Source organism: Brassica oleracea, chromosome C5, assembly GCF_000695525.1.
Source record: "Brassica oleracea var. oleracea cultivar TO1000 chromosome C5, BOL, whole genome shotgun sequence".
In the NCBI taxonomy this organism is placed as follows: Eukaryota; Viridiplantae; Streptophyta; class Magnoliopsida; order Brassicales; family Brassicaceae; genus Brassica; species Brassica oleracea.
The window spans coordinates 25,200,610-25,221,609 of NC_027752.1; the positions used below are offsets into that span (position 1 = coordinate 25,200,610).

Below are 21,000 nucleotides of genomic sequence, written 5' to 3' on the forward strand. Positions count from 1 at the left end.
TTTGGGAACCAGAGTAAACATGAGTACATCCTATCATCCTCAGGCGGATGGACAGTCCGAGAGGACGATTCAGACCTTGGAGGATATACTATGGGCATGTGTTTTAGACTGGGGAGAGTCTTGGGAGAAACACTTATTAGAATCGTTTGTTATTGGTTTGTGGACTTTTAAATTCTATGGAAATCCTATGTTAGTTAATTATAAGATTATGTATATTTATATAAGATAGTCTAATCTATTTACAATTTTGTTGATTTTTTTATGTATTTAAAATATACTTCTATGTTGGACATGATATAAAAAATGTATTTACTCATAGAAATTGTTTTACGAGTTTAAAAATTAGACAGAGTGAATTTTATAGTTTTTGTATTGTTTATACTTACTGATCTAATTAGTAGAGGTCATGAATATAGTAGGTTAATTTTCCTTTTTCCAGCCAACATTAGTGATAGATTTATTGATCCATTTGTTTTTTTTTCTCTAGCTTTAAATTTTTTAGGTGGGTTCCATGTATTTTTCATTTCTTGTTTTCTTTTGTTTTAACGATTTTAACGGGTCCTATCATAGTATAAGAATGTTTTTTTTAATGGCATAGAATTGTAATTATCGTGTTACAGGGAAAAAACCTATCAAGTATTTTGCTTTTAATAGTATAGATGATGAAGCATGATCAAGCATATATACTCATCTTGTTAATCACTTTGCAAACATCATCCACGTCATCTTTGACCTGCTCCACACACCGCTCATTATCGTCCCGGAGACTGCCATCTCCGCCGCCACATCTTCCTCTGCTGACATCCGCAGTTCTAGACTCTCATGAAAGAAGTGCACAAAAGAAGTGTTAAGAGGCAACATATGATAAATTCTCTAGATGAAGCCATGGATCAGACACTTTGTCACTCTCTTCTCTAACACAAATTACAATAGATTAGTCGAACTGCTTTTAAAAAGGTTTTGGTTATTTCTTTATTGTATTCGTTGGTTACGTATTTCTTTTACATTTATGCTTATTATAAGAAATGGAATTTGATATTAATGGTATTTAGAGTCATTTGCGCTGGTTTAAGGCTAACTAGCTGTTGCAGTATTTTGAACTTATTTTCACTTCCAAGTATAGTAGAACCTCTATAAATTAATACTCGATAAACTAATAATCTCTATAAATTTTTTTTTTTTTTTTTTTTTTTTTTGACAAAATAATCTCTATAAATTAAGAGGGGTTATTGGGAGTTAAATTTTGAAGGAATTTTAAAATTTATATATTTCATTGTTATTGGTTAATGAATTCTTAAAATCTTATTAGAATCCTTTGTTATTGGTTTGTGGACTTTTAAATTCTATGGAAATCCTATGTTATTCAAAAAGTTTAGTTTTATTGACTTTGTAATTCTATTAAACTCTCTTTTTTTATTGGGACATAAATTCTCTCTAGTTTTACTTACAACACTCAACTTTACAAATATCACATATAGTCATAGGATTCTCAAAATCTATGTACAAAAAACACAAAAACCCAAATACACAAACACAACAAGATTTTTTTACATTTTTATTGTCAAGTCAAAGATAATTATAAAAATAAAACTAAAGATAAAATAAATTATTAAAAATAACAATTTAAAAAAAAAATCTTTCATTAAATATAACTATTTGATATTAAAATAAAATCATGAGAAAATTCATAGGTTGATCTTAAAAACTTTAAAAGAAAAATCAAACAAGACAAATCAAAATGTCAAAATATTAAAAAACCAAATTTTTTATTTAATTGTCAAATAGTTCTATTTTATGAAAGAATTTTTTCAAATAATAGAAAAATAAGTTTGGAAAGAAAAGTATATATGAAAATCTATAATAATCAATGACAATTTATACAATACATTGGGTAAGAATTCATCAAATCTACTTAACTTTTAAAAATCTATTAACTCTTAAAATTTTCAAACTCCACACAAATTCTATTTCCAATAGGCCCCCCTAAACTTTTTTAATAATAAAAAATTTTGTATGGAATTTAAAAGTCCATAAACCAATAACAAAGGATTATAATAAGATTTTAAGAATACATAAACCAATAACAATAGAATTTCTAAATTTGAGAGAATTTCTCTCGAGTTTTCAAAGGACGGTACTACAGGAATGCTTCACCCCTGGAACCGGTTCGCTCATCTTCCCCGTCATACGACTGGAGGAGTATTATCTCTGCTAGATTTCTGGTTTGTAAAGGACTAATCAAAAGGGTTGGAACAGAGTCATCTATTTCAGTATGGAATGATCCTTGGATCCCATCCACTCGCCTGAAACCAGCTAACAAAAAATTTCATAACAGTTACTCGGATCTCACAGTGGATGCTCTCATTAATCAGGAATCCTGAACATGGAATTACAGGAAATTAGGACTTTGGTGGAACCACACGATGCAAATATGATTGAAAGTATTCCTCTGAGTAGAAATCAGATGGAAGATAGGAATGGATGGCATTTCACCAATAATGGGAAGTATACGGTACAATCAGGGTATCAAGTAGAAAGGATCTATCCCGACAAGGAAAGACCACCAGAATTTTATGGACCCAATGTGGATATACATAAGGCTTCTGCTGGAAAGTGAAAGTGTCCTCCGAAGTTAAGGCATTTCTTATGGCAGCTATTGACAGGTTGTATAGCTGTAACAAAAAATCTAAAAGCGAGAGGAATACAAGGAGATACATGTTGTACACGGTGTGGCGACCCGGAGGAATCAATAAACCATGTGTTCTTTGAATGTCCCCCGGCATGTCAAGTGTGGGCACTATCTAAGATCCCATCGAATCCAAACCTTTTTCCTATTGGCTATCTTTTTGCTAATATGGATCATCTGTTTTGGAGATTTAACCCAAAAATGGAAGACCATCAGTTTGCATGGATACTATGGTATAATTGGAAGAGTCGGAAAAATAAAGTATTCAGTAATCTTGATATTGATCAGAGGGAAACATTTAACTTAGCAGAATTGGAATCAACACTTTGGACTGAGGCACATGTTACCAATAATCTCAGGGTGGTACATGAAGTACAGATCAGACCTAATTCAGGAACTACAAGAAGATGGTGTTTCACAGATGGTTCTTGGAAAGATAAGAATTTATTTTCAGGGCAGGGCTGGTTCAGTACACTACCGGGGTTTGAGGGTTTGAAAAAGAAAAATCTTGAAAAGAAATTTTGAAATTTTATTTCAAAAGAAGAAAATTTATAACAAAATTCGAATTTGAAAACATATAACTTGAAAATATAAATTTTTAATTATTTATTTATATATTTATTTATATTTTTATATCAATAAAGCAAGAGGTATAAGGATCTTTTGTCATTTAAATGAATTTTTTTTGGCCGTTTTCCCCCTTATGATCTTTTTTGGTAACAAAAGCTTAAAAATAGTCATTTGAAAATATTTCTCTCAAACATATCATAGACACATTTTCAAGCCAAAAATCATCAAAGATTCAGGTTATTTTTTCTATTTTCCGCGTTTTCATTCGATTTGGGTCAAAACGTCATGGCGCTTCCCCGCTTTTTGCATAAACGGTGAGTAAGCGGCTTCTGCGTCCGCGGTTTAGAGCAAGGACATTAACCAACATTGACATTAATTATATCCCATATATATTAATTGAGAAATATTACAACTTCTTTTTGTAACTACGTGTCATCACTATGATGATTCTTAGAATCACTAGAGAAATAGGTTGGTCCATCAAATTATATAATAAGTTATTTATTAACCAATTTTTTTTTTTTGTCAGCTTTTATTAACCAAATAATAAATTCATTATTAATGATCTTTATTATTTTCTTAAATAAAAATTACAGAATTGCTTAACGTGACTAAAATATATATGACAATTAATGATTTTGAATAATAAAGATTTGATAAAAATTAGAGTATCTTCTATCATATTTGTTTAATTTTAAATTATTAAAATAAATTAAACACCCACATTAATACTATAATTAAATTTAGATTAGTAGTATATGTTATATTTTGAATTTTTTAAAACGAATATAAATTACTAAAACTGTTAAAAGTCTCATATTCAAATTTTGTGATCCATTGTTTAAAATTTTTGTTATGATAAAATACAAATGATTATAATATCATATAAGTAAGAAGTCTAATTTAATTAACTATTAAGATTAAAAGATATATATATATATATATATATATATATATCGTTTTAAATTAAACTATATACCATATAAAATACATAAATATTTTAATTTTTGAAATTTACATTAATTTTTTTTTGATAAAATCTTTGAACAAACATTGACAACTTAATAAAAAAAAATTACTAAAACTATTAATCCCACAATAAAAGTTTTGTTATCTGTAATTTAACATTTTTGCTATAAAAGATACAAATGATAAAAAAACCATATGATTAGAAGGTATCATTTAATAGACATTAATAGTAAAAATATTCTATGTATGTTAATATCTTTTAAATTTAATTATATATCCTATCAAATAGAAAAAATATTGTTTGGATTAATAAAATTGATTTCTATGTTTGCATCAGTTTAATTATATATGTAATAGTTACTGATTTTTAATTATTCAATATATATTTATTATTTCATAATAAAAAAAAATATAATAAATAAAATAATATATAATATATATATATATATAATGCTTATCCCTCACAAGGTGCTGATTTTAATCAAGTAACTTAATTGTTTCATACGCTTAGAGTGGTAAAATTGGGTCACAAGAATTTACGCTAAATTTTTCTCGTATCAACATTTTCTAAAATGGATCGTCTTATTTTTATTTTATTTAATATTTAAATTTAAATCTAAAAGTAAGTAAAACAACCAAAAACTTAAGTAATTAAATTTTGTAAATCTCAAGGGACCAACAAATTTTGCATGGTTGTATAGAACATTAGAAGGCTTTGAGAGATTGATGGGTGCAAGGAATACGAAACCAACTCTATCACCTTTACACTCTGAGGGTAGAAGCTCTCATATGGTCAATGGAATTTAATGAGAAACTTACGTCAGTATCATGTTACATTTGCAACAAATTGCTCTTAATTGGTGAAAATGGTTTTAGAACCAGACGAATGCATTCGCAAACTATATGGAAAACATCCAGGATCCTAAGAGGAAGTTTCAACCACTCAGAGCTCATTCATATACCCCAAACAAAGAATTTAAAGGCGGACAGTCTTACGCGCAGTGCCATGAAACAATCATCTTTTGTCATTTAGATGGATGCACAATCTTAATTGAGTCTATTTACGTTGATGACAAAAAAAAAAACTTAAGTAATTAAATTTATTTACAACCTCATGCAACTTCCATCCTACACCAACATGGACCCAGCCCCACCTCCCCACCTGATACTTGACCTAATTCACAACCCTAGAAACCCAATTTTTAAATTCCCAGTTGTTTATCAAGATTTGCTATCCCATAATCCAAATCAAGATAAAAAATTTCTTCAAACCTTCAATTTTTCTTCTTATCCCAAATTGACCAATCCATCATCATTCTCAATACATTTTATTTCATATAGAACTGAATCTTATCTTCAATGTACAAGATTCACGACAACAAAGAATACAAAGTATTACTAGTACAACTAGATAGAGTATAACTAGTACAACTAGAACACATATGATTAGTATAGGTGGTGTTGGGGTCGAAAACGGTTACGACGAAGTTAATGTCCAAACCTCCGCAAAAATGAGCGTCAGCATCTTTTTACGAAAGTTATACTTCGTAAAAAGTGTCTTTACAAAGAACCTTGCGGAAAAATCTTGTTCTAATCTCGATCGAGCCAAGTACCAATTATCTCAAGGCAACAGACACGTATCCAAATCAGCCACAGACAAGTTCGAGTACGGCAATCGGACAACGGACAAGCCAAGCTCGGTCGTTACGAATCTATCAAGCATGCACACGGCTCGGTCGCTACGTAGCGACCGAGCTCGAGCCAAGCTCGGTCGCTACGTGCACGCGTACGGCTCGGTCGTTACGTAGCGACCGAGCTCCCTTAAAACGTCGATACGACACAAATCCATGCATTCTCGTCTACTCTTTAATGCTATCTCCCGAAAACCGTGGCTAAACCATTTCATGTTTTTCGTCATTCGGAATCATCAATCAAACTTTACGATAAAAACCGCGGAAAGTTTGTTTTTATCGAAGGAACCGTAATAAACGTTTCGAGTCAAAGACGGCCCAAAGAGACCTAAAACGTAACTCGAAGCCCACTTACGATTTCTTAAACCAAAAGCCCATAAGCCGTATGACGGTTTATGCTTGGTTCGTAAGGAAAGATAAATGTCAAGTTTCCGCGGATAAATGTGAATTTTTCGAAGATAATCACGAAGATTGGGAAAAACATAATATCTCTATTTTTAAGCTATGACGGCTTAAGGGCAGAAGGGGAAAAGCGTAAACCGACCTAGGAGCGAGTATATAAGGAGTCCTAGGCGAGAGGCAGAAGGGAGAACTTTTTCACAGCAAACTTAGCACTTAGAGCGATTTTAGGCAATTTTCCGTTTTTGTTATTCGAGCTGCGACTCAATTAGGTTTTTGCCGTCTTAGGGTTTTTAGAACTAGGAATCTCGCCGACAGCTCTCGTAGCCCAGGCACTTACCTTGTTGTAAACGGTCTAACGCAGATTCAACATAAGAACTATCTTGCTCTCTTTTTCGATTTCTTATTTTATTACTGTTTTCGTTTCGTGTTCTGGTTGCTTGGCGTGCGGTATTAGCAGATATCTGGGACCTTTGGGAAACTAGGGTTCTCCTACTTTCCTAATTTAAATGAAAATCGACAGTGTGAATTTCGGTTCCCACAGGTGGTACAACTATAAAATGTATAAATAATACAACTTTGCAACTTTGTTCAGGCAACTTATAAGCATAGCCTTTGTTTTCTTAAATCACTGTTTGATTAATGGTCATTTGAGATTATGTGTTATAAGTTTTCAAGTTATCTTTGAGTACAACCTCTTCGGATATACTCATAATATTATGTTTGATATTTGAAATTTTTTAGTGTTTCAAACTTGTTAGGATTTTCTATAAAATTCGATTGATTATTTGTTTTACTAATTGTGTACCAGTAGTACTAGCAGTATTAGTTGTGAAAAATCCATCAAAATGAACAGAGAAAAAAAAGTTACATCTTCTGATAAAAATTGATGAATTTTTTTCTTTTGAGATTTTATAGAAAGGGTAATCAACGATAAATGTGTGGAGAGCGTGAGTTGTAGAAAATAGGGATTTTTGGAAAAAAAAATTACTCGAGAAAAATTAAGAATTTTTTTTTGTTGGAAAAAGTCCAATAAAAAGTTAATTTATTAAATCACTGTTTGATTAATGGTCATTTGAGATTATGTGTTATAAGTTTTCATGATATCTTTTAGTACAACCTCTTCGGATCTACTCATAATATTATGTTTAATATTTGAAATTTGTTGGGGTTTCAAACTTGTTAGGATTTTTCTATAATATTTCATTGATAATTTGTTTTACTAGTTGTACTAGTAGTACTATGAGTATTAGTTGTGATAAATCCATCAAAATGAACAGAGAAAAAAAAGAGTTACATCTTCTGATAAAAATTGTTGGATGGAGATCGTAAGTGGTAGAAAATAGGGATAGTGGAGAACGGAGATTGTTGATTTGTTTTCGTGCTGAGATTTTTGGATACTGTAATGACACACGTCAAACCCACAATTGCCAACTTACTTTGTTTTATAATATAAAAGATATAGTTTACTTATTTTATGTAATCTTTAAATTTGTATAAATCGTATTGTAAGAGTAAATGTTAAAAATTATAAACATAGTTTTATAAAACTTAATTTATAACATATGCAGCCCATTATCTAGTTAGTAGGTCTGAGTCCTTTGTTTATCACCCCGTAACTGGTGTGAATTTTAAAAAATATGTCCAAAAACTATTGATAAATTTCTCTCTTTCAAGAAGAGATACCTTCCTCCCAACGGGGAGATCTTTATCATCTTACTCTGGTAAAAAATAAATATTCCCACCATCTCTTCATGAGGTAAAGGTGGTCTTCAACATCACAACATAATTATTAAAAACACACAAGTGATTAATTATGTTTTCTGAATGCAGTTATACCGTGAGTCTTTTATCCATGCATTTAAGGTGCTGTTCGTTTGCTCACTCAGGTGATCCATCTGAGTGAAGATGCAAATCGATGTTCGTTTTGTGCATTATAATGCCACATCCATATGGATCACCCAGCTGAATTTTTAAAAACTCATCTCAAATTCTCACTCAAATGAAAGTGAGTCTTGATGGTGTATTTGGATGCATCTGGATACAGATGCATCTAATTCAGTCCAAAATGATAAATGACAAAAATGACCTTTTAAAATCAAAATATTATTTTAAAACCGTAAATTCTATTTTCTTGCAAATACATTTTTCCGCTAGAACCAAAAAATACATTTTCCCGCAAAAACTGAAAAACACACTTTCCTGCCAAAACCGCAAAATGTGTTTTTTTCTCAAAAAACATAAAACGCATATTTCCATAAAAACACACTATTCGGTCAAACCAGTAAAACCGCACTTTTCGGCCAAACCCGGAAAAAAATGAATTTTTCCGCCAAAACCGAAATAATGCATATTCCCGCCAAAACCCAAAAACGCATATTCCCGTCAAACCCCCCAAAAAGTATTTTCCGGCCAAACCCGCAAAAAGCATTTTCCGGCCAAACCCGCAAAAAGCATTTTCTCGTCAAAACCGGAAAAACACAATTTTCCCGCCAAAACCGGAAAAACACATTTTTCCGCTGAAACCGGAAAACACATTTTTCCGCCAAAACCAGAAAAACATATTTTCCCGGCAAAACCGAAAAAACATATTTTCCCGCCAAAACTGGAAAAACGCATTTTCCCGCCAAAACTTGAAAAACATATTTTCCTGCCAAAACCGGAAAAACGCATTTTCCCGCCAAAACTGGAAAAGCGTATTTTTCCGCCGAAACCACAAAAAATATTTTCCGCCAAAAACGTAAAAAATGCACTTTTCCCGTCAAAAACGCAAAAATGCACATTTCCCGCTAAAACCGCAAAAATGCATTTTCCCGCCAAAATCACAAAAAAAAATTTCCCCGTCAAACCCACAAAACGCACTTTTTCGTCAAAAACAAATTTTTTGCCAAAACTGCAAAAATGTATTTTCCGCCAAACCATAAAAACGTATTTTTTCGCCAAAACCACAAAAATGCACTTCTTCGTCAAAAACACATTTTTCCTCAAAAACCACAAAAATATTTTCCGCCAAAACCGTAAAAATGCTATTTTTCCGCCGAAACATAAAAAAATATATTTTAGTCATTTTATTAACAAGTCCACCTGGATGCAGATGCAAATTAAAAAATGAAAAGCAAACAAACATAGTTGCATTCAGATGATTTATCTGGTTGCATGGACGAAATGAAGAAACGAACAATACCTAGATGAATCGTCTGAATAAAACATCTAGATGCACCATCTGGATGTACAAACTAACATGCCTTGCTCAAACAAGAGGTGGTTTTCATAGCCAACCCAAAATATAACGACTTATAAAAAGAGTTATGTATGATTAAAAACGAACTCATAGTTTTATTAGATAAAATCCGTCTCGAAATATATAGGAAAAACGATAGGAGGTAGATAGATAGAAAATTAAAGCATTTATAGGTTGTAAAAACTGTAGAAAGCGTGATCTTGTGATAGTTTTGTTTTTTTTTTTGAACCGAGGCTTTCTGATCTTGTGATAGTTTATAGAAGTAATATGTTTTTGAGTGAAGGGCATTATTGGGCTCTTGATCCCCACACTTGACACATGTCTTGCAGTTTATAGTCTCTACTTCCTGCACCTCGATTACCTTGTATGTTAGTACGATCACGGGAAGCATCAAAGAAAAATAATAATAAAAGGCAATACACTATTTCACTGGATCAATTTTAAAATGGTGTCTTCAGCCATCAAAGATACACTCATTGGGCTTATATATGATGTTCTGGACATGGAAAGCAATGAAATATCCATTGGATATGTTATTATATGGTCCATCCCATTTGGAGGTGTTACAAGTCCAAGACTGACCCAAAATACTAGCTTTATTTTCTGGTAAAGAAAGAGTGCCAAAAATTGGAGTAAATCAGACAAAGAAGGCCAAGAGATGTTTAATACACATTTAGTTGCATTGTTTTTAGCTTAGTCTTTGCTTGATTTCAAGGAAATTTATTATGTCTAGTTTTTTGGACTAGCAATCTTATAAATAAGTTGTAATCTCCATTGAAATAAATCAGACTTTACTTGAATTGTAGTGGAAACCTTTTCAACTTGCACGAAATCACACTCGTTCCCTTGTCTAAGCAGCCTTAGTTCATGAAATTTCCTATTACAAAGTTCTTTCAATGCATATCTATATGCAAACTAATCATCGAATGATCTATGTTTAGGCAAAACATTGTGAAACCATGTAAAGACTTGTTCTAGCTTAGAAAAGCTTTCAACCAACACGTTTTCATGTTGAGCAGAAAAAACAAACTAGGATTTATCCTATTCAATTCTTGTGATTTTGATTTTCATAACGGATCGGTTGAGGAATTGCTTGGTTCAAAGCTGGTCGGCTGCTCCGACATTTTATCTTGCGGTAAACTCTTTTGAGCTTCGTTTGCTGAGTTTTTGTTTATGCCTTTTGAAAAAGAAACAAGACCGCTCGGCTGTACGGGTTTAAAATTGGTAAGTTTATCACAAGCCTGTGTATTTTCAAGCACAAAATCAGACTGAGAAGAGGGAAGTGAACACATAACTTTCAAGGAGTTTATGAGAAAGGTGTGTGGCTTCACGGGTTTACTAGCAGCCTGCTTATATTCTTCTTTCTCAAGTGCTGCTTATCTTGTTGAGCTTCCAATGAAGATAAAGAAATCAAGGAAATCTTCTGACCCTTAAGAAAGAATGAATACCAGTTTGTGAGTCCTTTGTAGGTGACTTTGGCGATCATATTTCCATGTCCTTGCTAGAATAATGTGACTGGGTTCCATGGGAAAGCATCACAAAGAAGTTCATCTTAATAGCATCCAACGGAAAGAGACACCACCACCTGTTTGGTCACTTCCATTTCTCCATTGTTTGTCAACTATTGAAGCTTGTAAGGTCTAGGATGCTTCTTTGTATCCAAACCAAGCTTCTTCACCAATGTTGAACTCGCCACATTGGTACAGTTGCCTCCATTAAGGATGAGGCTGCATCTTCTGTTCTAAATGTTGGGGTCGAAAACGGTAATCTCAAAATCAATGTCCAAAATTGCATCTCTTAAGGAAAATTTCTCGAAATAATTTCAGAAAAGTCCTAAGTAGAAAACTCCCGAGCAACGGCCGCATCAACACGCGAACCGTCTCAGTTTAGATCGACCGATCCAACTCGCCCAACGGCGAATTGCACGAACCTCATCCAACTCGCCATCAGGCGAGTTCGATCGACCAATCCAACTCGCCTGATGGCAAGTTGGATGATCCACATCTAACTCGCCATAGGACGAGTTGGATAAACCCTGTCCGACTTGCCATCGGGCAATCTGGACCGGTTCTGGTTAACCAGCACTTAGATACTCCTTCGGGCCCTGATCAAATTGGCTCTTGTTTCGTCTCAATTGGAGTTGCCGTTGAAACTTTACGATAAAATTATCGAAGACTGATTTTCTCATATGAATTCAAATCAATCGTATAATACGATAACATTTAACTTAACACCATATTTGTCTCGACTATACGATTGGTTTATAGTTCATATAGTAATCAAAATATTCACTTAACAACTAATCATGTGCACCAAAACATTAAAAACATGTGGACCAAAATATTTCCATATTAAATTACATGCATTTTTGATAAATTACTAAAATTTGTAGCACTAAAACTTAAACCCATTTGGTCGAAACTGGAAAACGCATTTTCTCGTCGAAACCGGCAAAATACAATTTTTCCGCGAAAACCGGAAAATTGCATTTTCTCGCAAAAACCGGAAAAATACATTTTCCAGCCGAAACTGGAAAAACCCATTTTTCCGCCGAAACTGGGAAAAAACACTTTCCCGCCAAAGCCAGAAAAATGCATTTTCCCGCCAAAACCGGAAAAATATATTTTCTCGCCTAAACCGGAATAATGCATTTTCCCGTGAAACCCGGAAAAACGCATTTTCCCGCGAAACCAGGAAAAACGCATTTTTCGCGAAACCCGGAAAAATGCATTTTCCGCCAAAACCGTAAAACACATTTTTCCGCCAGAACCGGAAAAACACATTTCCCGCAAAAACCGGAAAAACGCATTTTTCCGCAAAAACCGGAAAACGCATTTTCCCGTCAAAACCGGAAAACGCATTTTTCCGTCAAATCGGAAAAAAACGCATTTCCCGCCAAAACCTAAAAACGTAATTTCCCGCCAAAACCGAAAAACGTATTTTCCCGCCGAAACCGCAAAATGCATTTTTCCGTCAAAAACAGAAAAATGCATTTTTCCCGTCAAAAACTCAAAAATGCATTTTGCGGTTTTGGCGGAAAATGTGCATTTTTGCGTTTTTGACGCGAAAAGTGCATTTTTCTGTTTGAATTATGATGTCCTATCTTGGTGGAAACGTAACAGCTCTAAATACCCAATCCTATCAGAGTTTGCAAGAGACGTCGTTGCCATCCAGGTTTCTTCCGAATCAGCTTTTAGTACTAGTGGTCGGATAGTAGATCCTTATAGAATTTGTTTAACGCCTTAGATGGTTGAAGCTTTGGTATGTTCACAACAATGGATTCGGAGTTCCATTTCTGATGCAAAACTTGCTTCCTTGGTGCAAATTTTTGAGCAACTGGCTTTCCATGATGGACTGGGTAACTTTATTTTGTTTGTTCTATGTTTCTTCATTATTTTTTCTAAACTAGTGTGTTTTTTTGTGAATTTGCAGAAGCTGAAAGTACCGCTTGAAAGACGTACGTGCTCACTTGAAACAGCTGAATGTATTTTGGTTCTTTTTGTATTTGATTCAGCTTAAGTTACAATGTGTGTTGTTTGGTTAAGACTTCTAGATGCAAGTTGTTTTCCCTTATCTGTAATGGTTGTGAATTTCTGATGTGATCATCTTTGAACACTAAAGTACAACGTACGTTTGTAACAGGTTTTGAATGTGTTGTAAAATACTAATATGTTTTTTTTTTTTGCAACAAATGGCTATTCTATTACTTAAACATGAGGTGGTCTGGGTAGCCAGACCAGAATAGAATAACTAATAAAGCATAGAGATCTATGAAAAGAACGAGCATTCCTAGCTAAAGAATCATCAATTTCATTATGCGTTCTTGGCACGTAACTGATCTTGAATTCCGAATAGCACATCTGAAGAATTTGAATGTCCTCCAGCTCCGTTGAGAAGTTGGGGGTCCTTTATCATTGCAATCAGGTCCTTGTAATCTGTCCCAAATCTTTGACAGGTTGAATGCTGAAGCATGCTCTCCATTGCCAATTTTTACGCTTCCAATTCCAAGTGTAATGATGTCTCACACCTTCTTAAGTTCTGTGTACCTATAAGTTGGATCTTTCTCGTGCTATCCTTCCAAACCCATCCAATGCCGCTGAATTGGTCTGTGGAGGTCCATGAACCATCCAACATACAAATATTATCCAAGCTTAATGCTTGTGTTTCTTCAACAATTGGTGCTTGTGTAGGAATAGGTATAGAATCCTTTGCGTTGTACCAGGCATGGCACTCACTCTCTGCATATCTGACTAGTTCCAATGAGTCCCTATCTATACCCATGAATAGCTTATCATTTCCTGCCTTCCAAATATACCAGATTATCCAGGGATAAGGGTCTCTATCATCATTCGGCTTCTTAATAGTATTCTTTCCAAAACAGATAGTCCATATTGGCATACATACTTGATATAGGGAAGGTTTGAGAACTTGACGGTGTTGATGATAATGCCCATGCTTGTAATGCCGGTGGGCATTCGAAGATCGCGTGACTAACATATTCTTATGGCTCTCCACATCTTGGAAAATAAGTATCGCATCGCATATTGCGACGTATTAGATTCCTTCAAAACTGCAAAATGCATTTTTCCGCCTAAATCGCGGAAAAAAAACTTTTCCTGTCAAACCAGCAAAACACACTTTTTCGTCAAAAACACATTTTCCGTCAAAACCACAAAACATATTTTTTTCCGCAAAAACGTATTTTCCGCCAAACCCATGAAAACGTATTTTCCGCCAAAACCGTAAAAATGCTATTTTCCGCCGAAACATAAAAAAAAAATATTAGTCATTTTATTAACAAGCCCACCTGGATGCAGATGCAAGTTAAAAAAAACGAATATAGCTGCATTCAGATGATTCATCTGAATGCATGGACGAAATGAAGAAACAAACAACACCCAGATGAAGCATCTTGATAAGACATCTAGATGGACCATCTGGATGCATCTTCCAGATTTACAAACGAACAGGGCCTAAATAGTTATGTTTTCGCTATCATTTTTTTCAGGGAAAATATCTACTTTAACTTATGTTGTTTTAAAATCTCATTATTGTAATAAAAGAATATGAATAATTTCTTCCAATCTATTGTAAGTTTGAAGATTATGATTATGAAATGTTAGATTACCCAGAAAACTATAGTCACCTAATGTTGTTAATTTTTTTCTATCAACGAGTTGCTGGTCTAATGGTAAAAGAGTGTCTAGTATGCATTCCACCACTCGAATTCAATCTTCGTTGGAAAAAATTATTACATTGTTTGGATTATCAGCAAAAAGGTAAAATCATCTGTTTTTAGAAAATAAATTTTAATTTATTATTTTGTTTGTGTAGATTTCTGTACATAAGAAATTATGGAAACATAGAAAATGTGAAACTTTTTCCGAACCATAAAAGTGTGGTAAATTAATAATAATGTGTTTCAGTTTCTTAATAGTTTTTTTTCCTTTTCTATCGCTCAGATATTGGACTCGAGAATTGTGATGTGTGAATGATTGCCACGTTACATAACACAAGACTTACCAAAATTTGGCTTGTACATGTCAAAGTGTATTGAAATCTAGTCCCGTTTAAACTTGCAACTTCACAAGTGAATATGAGCATATTCAGACAATTTAAAGTTGAGAAAAAGACAAAAATAGCACTAAATCAAGTTTTTGTTCCTAAACTAGCACTCAAGATCAAAAGTCACAAAAATAGCACTTAATGTTTTATCAAAAGTCACAAATTTAGGGTTTAGAGTTAAAGGGTGGGGTTTAGAATTTAGAATTTAGGGTTTAGGGTTTAGGGTTTAGAGTTTAGGGTTTAGAGTTTAGAGTTTAGGGTTTAAGGTTTAGGGTTTAGGGTTTAGGGTTTAGAGTTTAGGGTTTAGAGTTTAGAGTTTAGGGTTTAAGGTTTAGGGTTTAGGGTTTAGGGTTTAGAGTTTAGGGTTTAGGGATTAGGGTTTAGGGTTTAGAATTTAGGGTTTAGGGTTTAGAATTTAGGGTTTAGGGTTTAGAGTTGAGAAATGAGGTTTTGGGGATAAGATTTCAAATTTTGAAAAATAAAAAAATTAATATTTTCAAAAGATATAATGCTATTTTGGTCATTTTAGTTTTTGAGTGCTATTTTTGTGATATAAACGTAGAAATGTGCTATTTTGGAGATTTGCCCTTTAAAGTTAATGTAAAAAGAGTTTTTTTTTATATATTAACTTCAAAAGAAAATCAGAAAAGACAATTGAATCTCTGGATATCAATGATTACATGCACTGAAAACCATGAAGATAACGCTCACTTTTACCACCACATAATTATCAGACAGTTAACATAATCACAAGTTAATTAAGGATCTTAAGTTTAGCTTTTCATTCTTTTTTAAATCAGAGTAACAACTTTTTCAATTAAGAGTAGCTTCTTTCATTTATGTTGCTTTGTTTTTGAGTTTGCGCGTAGTATTAATCAAATGAAATATCACATAAAATATTTGACTAGTGAGTTGTGCATGACATATTAGAAATTTTCTTTAATCTTTGGCATTTTATAATTTTAAATACGTTTTATAATACATTCCCGTCAAATAATTAAGTATTCATTTTTTTCTCTAGTGGTTTCCAATTTATTTAGAGCTAGGTACATGAGCCCTTTGCTTCTCAGATAAAAGAAACTGGTAAATGAATAGCGAAATCTTGAAAAATTCTTTGAAATACTTAGTACTCTAATGATATTTCTAGTTTAATAAATTATTTTTTCTAAATTAGTCTTTGATAGAGAATTTTTTTTTTTTTTTGAAAATTGGTCATAATTAGAGTGTTTAAATGCAGGTTTCAGTGATATAATATCCAAAAATGTGATATCTTAAATCAATATAAAAGTGTGAGAAATTATAAATACAAATATATTTAGGCCTATCTCGTATAGATTTTGTATAAATTTTAGGAAATGTTGGTGAGTTCTATAATATTTCAATGCAATGCAAAAAATCCATATATATATTAAGTGACTGACTAGAGTATTTACATGTTTCCAGGTCCGCTCTTTTGTAAGTTTATTAGCATAATAATTCAATAAAATTATTTTAAACTAAATTGGCTTTCAATTACCATATTTTCTTAAAACCGGAATCATTTAGTCCACTAAATGTTAATAATTTACCATGAAGGTTAAAATTTGAAATTTATACTTTATCTTTTACCATTCGACCACAATTTAAAATGTTACGATATTGGATACAATGCAAGCGCCGAAAGACAAAGCTTCTGATTAAGCATTGTATATGTTTTGTATTTAAAATGTACTTATTTTATAATAGTATATCATGTGTGAAATAGATTTTAAATATTAAATGACTAAAATTTTAAAATGAGAAAAAGACAAAAATAGCACTAAATCAAGTTTTTGTTCCCAAACTAGCACTCAAGGTCAAAAGTCACAAAAATAGCACTTAATGTTTTATCAAAAGTCACAAACTTAGGGTTTAGAGTTAAAGGGTGGGGTTTAGGATTTAGGGTTTAGTAGGGTTTAGGGTTTAGGGTTTAGGGTTTAGGGTTTAGGGTTTAGGGTTTAGGGTTTAGGTTTAGGGTTTAGGGTTTAGGTTTAGGGTTTAGGGTTTAGAGTTTAGGGTTTAGGGTTTAGAGTTGAGAAATGAGGTTTTGGGGATAAGATTTCAAATTTTGAAAAATAAAAAAATTAAAATTTTCAAAGGATAAACTTAAAAAGGTGCTATTTTGGTCATTTTAGTTTTTGAGTGCTATTTTTGTGATATAAACTTAGAAATGTGCTATTTTGGAGATTTGCCCTTTTAAAATTTGCATGTGGATTAATTTCCTCAAATACCTAAATTTAAAATTTCAGAAAATAAATTATAGAAATATTTTAAAATGAAATAAAATTAATGATATATCCTAATAAACTAAATATCAGTAAAATAGGGAAATCAGCTATTGATTAAGGAATGCAATTATATATATATGCGTTTTAAAAATATTCAATAACAATTTTAGTTTATTTGAATATATACCTTCTGTATTTTTGGAAAAGAAATGTGTGTCTATCTCATAATTATAACCAAATTTCAAACTTTTATGTAGATTTATCAAAAGTAATAATGACACAGATTGGAAATTCGGAATAATGTAAGAAACTTAAATACGTTTTGGAACCTATTTTCGGCATTTCCAAAGAACAATAAAAACAAATAATTTATACAATATATACGTTATTTGGTTTGAACGTTTTACAAAATACACTTCATGTACAACTGTTATTCTGATTAACTTCACCGTTCCACACAATAATTCGAACGTTGAGAACAAAAATATGCTAAAGACAAATCAGGGTGTTGTGGCATAATGATGAGTTAACTCGTAAATCAATATTCTGGTGATCTCCTTCATAGAAACGCATTTTTCATAGTATGTAATATATGGCCATATGGGCAAGTACATTGAACGTTATAACGTAGGATTGTGGTAGACTAATGGTACACTACATATCATATTTTAGTACTATCAGCTTAAAACTACACAACTGCTTCGAATAAACTTTTACATCGTTTTTATTTTGATGCCTTAGTAACGGTTTCGATAATATTTTGGACTTTTCCTAATAGTTCACTTATCATTTTATTTATATCTTCTCCTATTTTTCTTTCTTTCACCATCTTTAAACGTCTCTCTCTTTTATATAAGGCATTCATAGAAGCATAATAAATACAACAAAGCAAAAAGGTAAAATGAGCATTCAGTTCAATATGACTAATGCTCAAGAGTTGGGGCAAGAGAGTATTGTGTGGGGCATATCCAATTCTGATGATTCTCAAGGTGGCTGCAAGAGAATCGACAAGCAACCGCCTCTAGTGCGTCCTTCTCATCCGTCTGAAATTCCGACATCCGATAAGAAAGCTTCAAAAGGAAAAAAGAGGACCCAAAGAAATGAGAAAAATCATGTAGAAGAATCACCCGATCATGAAATACATATATGGACTGAAAGAGAAAGGAGGAAGAAGATGAGAGATATGTTTGCTAAACTACATGCTTTGCTTCCCCAACTTCCTCCTAAGGTATACCTGATTAAATAATAAACGACTTATCAATGCTTTTTTAGTCTTCATATTTTTTTCCGTATTAAGTTCAGTTTTCGATTGGTAATTTGCATGTGGATCAGGTTAACTGTGTTTTATAAAGAAATTATGCGTATGAACACTAATCATATATATAATACTGTGGAGATGGTTCAGTCTTATCCAACTCTTCAAAAGAGGAATTTTTGTGAAATGAAATTATATACTCATCCATCTGTTTTTTTGTCAACCTCATCCATATTTAGTTCCGCAAATCTTACCTTCAAAAAAGTTCATTCTTTTAATTTCATCATGAAAGATAGTTAGTATCAACTTAGATACGGTTCCATTCTTATATATATTAGTTTCAAACGATTTCTCAAACAACTAACATAAGATTATGTTTAAGAACAATTTATCTAAATCGTTTGTGGTCTTTTTTTCATCTAGTCAATTGTTTAAGGCGCAGATGGTGTGATCGCACATAAATCAAAATGTCAAATCTTCATTGGCTTGAGGAATTTTAATTTATGTTAATTTTAGTAGCAAGAAAAAGTTATGTTTAGCCATTTTCTCAAAAAAAAAAAAGATTATGTTTTAGATTTCGATTTATTCAACTATTTATGCTTCTTCCTTTTCAAGTTAAGTTTCGTATCCTTTCGCTTCATATAAACACACACACACACACATATATATATATATATGTCACTTAGATTTGGTGTAATTTGGCAAATCTGTCAGGCTTTCGATTCCTTGGTTCCTTTTTGTTATACTTTATTTGTGGGGGTGTTAATGTGTCGGATATCTTACGTTACGCAAAATCATGTATTATATACTATTTTAATTCATGATTCACAGGCAGACAAATCAACAATCGTAGACGAGGCAGTGAGCTCCATCAAATCCCTTGAACAAACTTTACATAATCTCCAGATGAGAAAACTCGAGAAACTTCAATATTCTTCGGCTTCAAACACAACAACTACTACTGCTTTCCCTTATGATCCATCTTCTTCTCCTACAATTCTCCTCACACCAATATCAAACCAGCCCCATATCCTTCCCGTAGGTGCCGCCTCAGAAGATTCTTACTCCCGTGAAGCTTTATTGGCCAATCAGATATCTTCTTCCAGCATGAACCTGCCCAACCCTTGTGATGACCCGACTGCTGAGTTTGATACTTGGTCCACACGTAACGCCGTGCTGAATATCTGTGGAAATGAAGCTTTCTTCAGTTTGTGTTGCCCTAAAGACAAATCAGGGGTTTTCACTAATATGTGTTACTTGTTTGAGAAGTATAACATTGACGTTATGTTTGCTAGTGTCTCGTCTAATGTTTTCCGGAGCACCTACATGATCCAAGCACAAGTATAATATATATTATGGTCATAACATGTTTATATGATATGTTGTAGTTTTTGTTATTTATGATGGTTCTTTTCTTTGTAATGGAACAGGTAAAGCCGAGCTATGAGAATCAGTTATTGGGAGATGGGTTTGGAGCTGCGGAAATTTTCAAGCAAGCTGCTCAAGAAATGGCCTTCTATTTTTCATCTCCTTGAATCAAATATGGCTTCGGTTTAAATTTTCAGGTCATAAAATGAAATTTCATTTTTAAGTACTTTAGGGTCTTTTGCAAAGTCCTTTTTATTAATGTGCATGCAGAGATTAGTTTGGACTTTGAACTTTAACACCCATTATAAGAAAAAAAAACAAGAATAAAGAGAAGTGATATCTTCTTGGAACATTGTTGTCTAGTGCTTGTTCCCGGAAATTTTAGTTTATTTTTCCTTAATCAATGTATATTGGCAAATATTGTCCAATAGAATACTGAAGTGCATATATCTGTACGATGAAGGTTAAATTTTCTGTTTTAATGTCAAGATGCATTTATATTTACCCTATTTTTTATTGTCCAATACATTTTTCCAACGTACGTAATAAATTTAAAAACAACAATACTGTTGGTGTATTTTATTTTGAAAAATGATTGATAACTACCTGAACACTACAAGAAAACAGCGGTATTCTGACGGACATTCCGACGGAAAATGAAATCCTCGGAATATCCCGAGGAATTTCCGAGGAAATTCCGAGGAAACACAAAATTTGGTTTCCTCGGAATTTCCTCGGAATATACCGGCGGAATTCCGAGGAAATACTAATCCGTCGGAATATTCTTATGGAATACCGAGGAAAAACGTATTCCTCGGAAAAAACCGATGAATTCCGAGGATATATTATAGCCGTTAGAGAGCCGTTGGGGGATTTTAAAAATTCCGAGGAAATTCCGACGAACTAGCCGTTTCCGTCGGAATTCCGTCGGAATTTCCTCGGTCTGTCGGCAGGATTTCAACTATAAATACAAGCACCCCTCTTCCTCTTCATTCACTCCATATCTTCAT

General features: G+C 32.8%; 1 protein-coding gene and 1 pseudogene across 1 annotated transcript; one reads left to right on the top strand and one right to left on the bottom strand.

Annotated features, from left to right (window-relative positions):
* Nucleotides 1-673: 673 nt before the first annotated feature.
* On the bottom strand, nt 674-887 carry LOC106294413 (annotated as a pseudogene).
* A 17,345-nt stretch (nt 888-18,232) lies between these two features.
* On the top strand, nt 18,233-20,477 carry LOC106293789 (transcription factor bHLH95-like). Its single transcript, XM_013729433.1, has 3 exons — nt 18,233-18,595; nt 19,454-19,963; nt 20,053-20,477. Exons 1-3 carry the CDS (start codon nt 18,269-18,271, stop codon nt 20,155-20,157), a joined length of 942 nt encoding a protein of 313 aa, XP_013584887.1. The 5' UTR covers nt 18,233-18,268; the 3' UTR covers nt 20,158-20,477.
* The last annotated feature ends 523 nt before the right edge of the window (nt 20,478-21,000 follow it).

Bases quoted from the DNA above. Each gene is read 5' to 3' on its own strand.
- LOC106293789 (XM_013729433.1), top strand. From the start codon at position 18,269: ATGAGCATTCAGTTCAATATGACTAATGCTCAAGAGTTGGGGCAAGAG. The intron at 18,596-19,453 runs GTATACCTGATT...CATGATTCACAG, and splicing joins TTCCCCAACTTCCTCCTAAG to GCAGACAAATCAACAATCGT. The intron at 19,964-20,052 runs GTATAATATATA...GTAATGGAACAG, and splicing joins CCTACATGATCCAAGCACAA to GTAAAGCCGAGCTATGAGAA.